This window comes from Molothrus aeneus, chromosome 6, assembly GCF_037042795.1.
Source record: "Molothrus aeneus isolate 106 chromosome 6, BPBGC_Maene_1.0, whole genome shotgun sequence".
In the NCBI taxonomy this organism is placed as follows: domain Eukaryota; kingdom Metazoa; phylum Chordata; class Aves; order Passeriformes; family Icteridae; genus Molothrus; species Molothrus aeneus.
Window position 1 is genome coordinate 780,247 of NC_089651.1, and position 6,123 is coordinate 786,369.

Below are 6,123 nucleotides of genomic sequence, written 5' to 3' on the forward strand. Positions count from 1 at the left end.
TTGTCAGAAAATACTCAGTTTTGATCTCTGCCAGTGCTAAGTGTTCATGAGCAGATAGAAGCTCACTGGGGTTTTTTGTGATGTATTTATAGGTTTCGCCTACGAAAGAAAACCTGGAAGAATCCAGGCACTGTGTTTCTGGATTATCATATCTATGAAGAAGATATCAATATTTCCAGCAACTGGGAGGTCTTCTTAGAAATACTTGATGGTAATGATTTATTTTTAAATTAGTATTAGTGATGACTAGGTAGCTGAAATATATGCATACAAATACATAATGCATTTGTATAATTTAAGTTGGCACAGCAGTTCAGTCATCCAGTAATTTTCAGACAGGATTGAAAACACTTCTGTCATGAAGGAATTATGAACCAAAGCTTCTGTTCGTCAAAACAATTTTGGAATCAATTATTGGAGAGCAGAATATTTCTGAAATTCTGCTTAAATATAATTTAAATTATGCCATTTCTTAAGCATTCCTTTGCATATACACTTAAAATTTTGATTCTGAATTCAAAAGTGTAATTTAAGGGTAAGAAAAGTGGACCATGCTCTTTGGCGTCTAGATTAACAGATACCGCAGTTAGTGCATAGATGAAGAATGTGAATTCCATTCACTCAGGAATTTTCTTCCTAGGCATACCTGGTTTAGTTAGCTATTAGTCAAGTGTTTTGGGAGCTGTGTTCAATTCTGGTATTTTCAATTTTAATAGAATTACGCCAATGAAAGTATGAAAATTTGAAATGAACCTGGAGATTCAGGAAACCTGCAGATCCCTATGGACATATGTATCAGCTCCTGCTGTAGTTCAGCCTTTACAGTTCAAAATTTTTATTAGATTTAGACAACTGCTGTACTGTTTCTGTAGTGAGTAGAGATACAGCTCTAGACACTGGAGCCCACCTAACTCACAGACAGATTGTAGATTACAGGGCTTCCAGGTGTTCTGCAACAGTTTCCACCAAAACAAGCATGTAATGTTAGACATAAATGTCTAAGCCTCATGTTCTGCATGCTAGATGATAAAATTATAGGCTAATTAAAAATAAAAAATAAATCAGCCCTTGGATATAATTTCTGCTTATCTAATTGTAATATAAACAGTATTGTTCCATCAGCCAGAGACAGCTCTGAAAACTGGAACAAGGTATAAAAAGGCTGGAGGCAGCAAATACTAAAACTGTTGAAGGTGGTGGGTGAAAAGAAGATTTCAATAACAAGTGTAGAATTGGTGAGGGAAATCTAGAAGTTAAAAGGGAAAAGCTTATTTTGGTAAAGGAGGTGAAGCACATGAATAAATACCAGATAGCTGAGGAAGGTCTTGTGCAGATGCCAGATCTGGAGTCAGCCTCTGGTTAGGGGGATAGATCTGCCATGGATAACTGAGCTGGGCTTTATGGCAAACTGCCCTATGGCTTCCAGCAGATTGTGCTCATGGAAAATTCATTTATAGGAGCTGGTAACAGAAAACTTCAACTAAATCATCGTCCTTTCATCTTCCCCTTTTTTACAAGTGAACTGCTTGCAGTACACTGAGTTACTTAATTTGTGCATGTATCTCTAGGGCAGTCTTCCATATTAGAGTACCTTTAAGCTATGGACAAATTCTCATTTAAAATAGGATATTTTGCAATGTTAATACAAAAAATTTCTCTTTCTTTGCTAGGAGTAGAAAAGATGAAATCCATGTCACAACTTGCTGTTTTATCAAGACGATGGAGGCCGTCAGAGATGAAATTAGATTCTTTCCAGGAAGTAGTACTGGAAAGCAGCAGTGTTGAAGAATTAAAAGAGAAGGTAAAATGTGTAATATGATGCAAGTTTCTTGTGATGACCAAGAGCCTTATTGATGTTCTCTGGTGGGAAGCACAAGGATGTCATAGCTCCAAAAATCTTGTTGTGTGGTGATTATTTTTCCCTGGGAACTGATAACCTATCCCATCCCATTACCAAACTACATGAATTATCAACTTTACTTCTTAGTTTCACATAATGGTCTGGTCTGAAAGTATTTGAGTGAATACGTGCAAAAAAAGAAGTCACATCTTGAAGTTTAAGCATCTTAAGAGTATCTTTGTCCCTTATCAGAAAACACACATGAAAGAAAAGCTGAGCTACTGCCTCTTGGTGTTTTTTCAAGCTAATGTTTTGTTATTCCAAAATACCAAACCTTTCAGCATCCTCATATTTGAATTTGACAACTGTTGCTGTATCAAGTAGGCTGAACTATGTTTTGGTTGGAAAGAAGTGTGGTTGTGGTATGGTTTGGTTTTACTCAAGGTCAGGAAGCTCTAACAGGTAAGCAGACCTGTCACAGCAGACCTGTGTCATGCCAGCAGAAATCTGAAACTGTTTTGATAATTCAATGTATCACAGGGTTCCACACTTGGAGAAATGTTTATTTATACATGGCAATACCCAGTTGTTAGGAGGCCACCTTGGGTGTTGAGGCCAGTAAAAATGCTGGTGTCAGTGACCCTGAGAATTCATTAAATTAGGGGTGGTAGTTCACAGGCTGGGTTTGTGTTGTACATGTTAAGCTATGGGCTGCTTTCTTGCATTCCTCAGGTAGAAATGAAGTCATAACTACAGGTTCTTGCATGCAGTCAAGAACTCCTTCTCACTGGTGTCTGAAGAAAGAGTTGGCTGCCCTTGTTTTCTTGCCTTAAGAATTGATGTGCAGGGAGCAATTTTCTTTCTTAAAGTTCTGGTAGGAAGTGCAGGCGTGTGGAGGTGGGTCTTAGTCATGCATATTTCCAGCTGTGCCTGCTCCAGATTGACTGGATAACACCTTCCATGTGACACAGGGTTCAACATGAGGCACTTGGTCTCTTTGTATCTTGGAACTTGAATGTTATTCATTAATTGTTTCTATGAACTTTTTTTGTCTCCCCTTCAGTATTAAGAGAAGTGTGGTGAAATGCTGTCACAGCAAGCATCGCTTGTGACACACACTGGTAACTTCAGAAATGTTAAGAATTGTCACTTGTCACTTCAGTTTTGTACATTGGAGGACTTGCAGATAATTCGACTTGTAGATTTGGCAGCTGTTCACTTTATGTAGACACTGTGTAATGTTGCTTTGAAATAGTATTAAATCCACCATTTCTCTTCACAGCTAAGTGAAATAAGTGGAATACCCTTAGAAAACATTGAATTTGCAAAGGTAAGTAAAATTTTATGGTTTTTTACCCTTTAATAGCACAGATGTGTAATTATAAGTTTTATTGTATTCACTAAGTAATTGCTTTTTTCAGGGTAGAGGAACCTTTCCCTGTGACATTTCCATACTAGAGATTCATCAAGACTTGGACTGGAATCCAAAAGTATCTACATTGAATGTCTGGCCCCTGTACATTTGTGATGATGGTGCAGTAATATTTTATAGGTATGTATTTCATTACAGTATAATAAACAATGCAAAAAACCCCTGTGGTTAACATTTGTGGGGTGATGTAATGGACAGGAACATAAAATACTCTTTGTTACCTTAAAGAAAAGGTTTGAAACATTCAGCTGAAATATTTGTGCTCCTCAGCTTCCTAAAAGCCTGAATATTAATTAAGGTTAAGAAAACAAGAACTGTGTCTTTTTACTCAATCCTCCCTCCTGAACCACTGAAATTAAAGCTAGTTGCTATGCTTGAGTGTGTATCTGGATTTAATTTCTTAAAATAGAACCATATCCCATGTGGAGTTAGTGAGAGTCTTGCTGTAGGTTTTGGAGAGCAAGGAATTTATTGCCTGAGTTTATTCCTTTGAGAAATGAGTATGGATTCTTTTTAAAAAGCCTGTTATGCTAAAAAATCTGTTAACATGGGAAATGTTGATCAGCTGAGGGCAGGAGTTGAGGACTGAGAGCTTGAATATTGTCATTTCTCCTAAACTTGGTGGGGCAGCCTCATGGACACATTGCTGTGGCAATTTGCCTAATTGCATGTGAGCTGGGGAAAAGCAGCTGGTTAATAATGTGCTGGTCCTGATGAAAATGGCTTGGGAGAACATCTGGTAAGGGCTAGCTGACACACTGCTTCCAGCTGTTGGCACTGGGACCAAAAGCAAAGCAGAGCTGTGGTTGTCTATAAAGAATAGGAGTAAGAGAGATGGAGGAGCATGGGCTTGTTTCTTGCCCTGGTTTGTAGTCAGGCAGAACACTGAATGTTTCTGCTGGAAAAGCAGGTTTAGACACATTGCCTGTTCCTGCAGAATAAAGCAATCCCTGAGAAATATTATGCTTAGTTATGGTTTTTACTAAGTTGCTCCAAGCCGAAAAAACCCCACAAGTCTACTTGTGGTTACTGTATTGATCTGAATTTGAACATATGTTTACATTTTAGGGATAAAACTGAAGAATTAATGGAATTAACAGATGAGCAAAGAAATGAACTGATGAAAAAAGAAAGCAGCAGACTCCAGAAAACTGGACACCGGGTAACCTACTCTCCCCGTAAAGAAAAAGCACTAAAAATTTATCTGGATGGAGCACCAAATAAAGATTTGACTCAAGACTGATACTCGCTATAGCATTTTCCCTGGGGAATTTTTTTTGTTTCCAATCAAAAGGTTCACTACTACTGTGTAGTGCCATTACGGCAGGACATTCATTAGGTGTAAAGCGCTGACACCAGCACAGCCGGGCGGGGCCGGCCGCAGGCAGCGCCCGCGGGCCACCGTGGGACTTGGAATCATGTTGTGCACTAGAGTCACATGTACTGTAAAGCTAAAAGGGATGTGCAAATAAAAGATTAGAACTCAAAAGTGGGCGGGGAGGGAAACCAGTGGAAATTGTTGAGGACAGTGTGCACATAGTAGCTAGTGAAACTAGCCTCCAACAGGATACTCATAGCTTAATAATAAAAGCTGTGCAAAGGCCATGAAAGAATTCTTTTCTCTGTTTGTTTCACTGATACACGCATTACCTCATCGAGAGTCTGGAGTAAATGTTAACACATTGGTTCTAGGACAGCGGCGGGGAAGGGCCGGGCGTGGTGGGAGTGCTGCAAGTGTCAGGGTTTAGAATATTCTTCAATTAAACAGGGGTCAGAGAGGTGTCTGCAGGAAGCTGCTGGCAGGCCTTGTTTGTTTGCAGAAGTGCTGTTGTAAGGTAAAGTGGTTTTTAATAGGTTACCGATGAGCAGCTCTAGTGTATTGCGTTCAATGTGTAAATAAAATCTGCCCTATCCATTTACCAGAACTGCAGTTCAGCTATTTACCATGCTATTCTTTACACATATCAACATTCATTGTGTACATTTGGAAGTATAGTTGCCTATTTAAATTTGTATTCATTTTATGTTTGACAATGCTGGGTACTTTAGGGTTGTACTTCCCCTTGTTAATGAAGATTTGTTCTGTTCTGCTACTTTTTGTACATTTTGTTTTTAAGACTATTACAAGTTTGCATCTTCTCCACCTGCTGAAAGTCAGTTTGTTTTTTCCCAGAGTTGATTCCATAGCTATATGTAGTCAAATATTGGGGCAACCTCTTAACAACTCAACGTACGAACTCGGTAGTTCAGGCTGTGGTGCAAAGACTGATGCAGTCAACATGATTTCATTGCAAAGCCTAGGAACAGCAATTTTTTGCTTTGGTCCATAAAGATCAGTAGAGAACAATTCTCCATAGTTTTTGGAAAAACCACCTAATTTATAACAATCAAAAGATTTTGGTAAACTTTTTCATGCCAGATGCTGTTTACAACAATGAACATGCCAATAAAACATTTGTTCATTCTGTTGTGTTATTTTAATCATTAAATGCTGTGTGTTTTATTTTAAAAATTATGGAATTGTTTCATGGAAAATGCAACTTCCCCAAGGCAGTGCTGGAATTGCAAGGCTGTGTGTTTGTGTGTATGTGCACACCCCCCTCCATGTACAGAGTGTTGCAGGAACTGGTTCATAGCCTGGCTGCTGATCCTCTTTACATTCACACCACATTTTTCTTCAACTGTGAGTTTCCTTTTCCAGAACTCAATTTCTCACCAGTGGAACCTCCAAGTTCCAAATATGATTGGCAGCAAAATCTGCTCCAGAGGGAAAGGGGTGTTCAATAACAGAACCTTCAGTTCTTCCTTGCATGCTGGCCTACAGCAACCTAAAAATGCTGAGGAATGTGGC

At 38.8% G+C, this 6,123-nt stretch overlaps 1 protein-coding gene across 2 annotated transcripts in view; it reads left to right on the plus strand.

Moving 5' to 3' along the window:
• USP47 (ubiquitin specific peptidase 47) overlaps positions 1-5,761 on the plus strand; it is a 49,795-nt gene extending 44,034 nt beyond the window's left edge. For both annotated transcript variants that reach the window (XM_066551812.1, XM_066551813.1), the window contains exons 24-28: positions 93-211; positions 1,671-1,801; positions 3,123-3,170; positions 3,262-3,392; positions 4,341-5,761. In XM_066551812.1, the coding sequence (XP_066407909.1) occupies positions 93-211; positions 1,671-1,801; positions 3,123-3,170; positions 3,262-3,392; positions 4,341-4,515 (604 nt within the window). In that variant the 3' untranslated portion in view covers positions 4,516-5,761. The remainder of the gene's footprint in view (positions 1-92; positions 212-1,670; positions 1,802-3,122; positions 3,171-3,261; positions 3,393-4,340) is intronic.
• Positions 5,762-6,123: the final 362 nt, after the last annotated feature.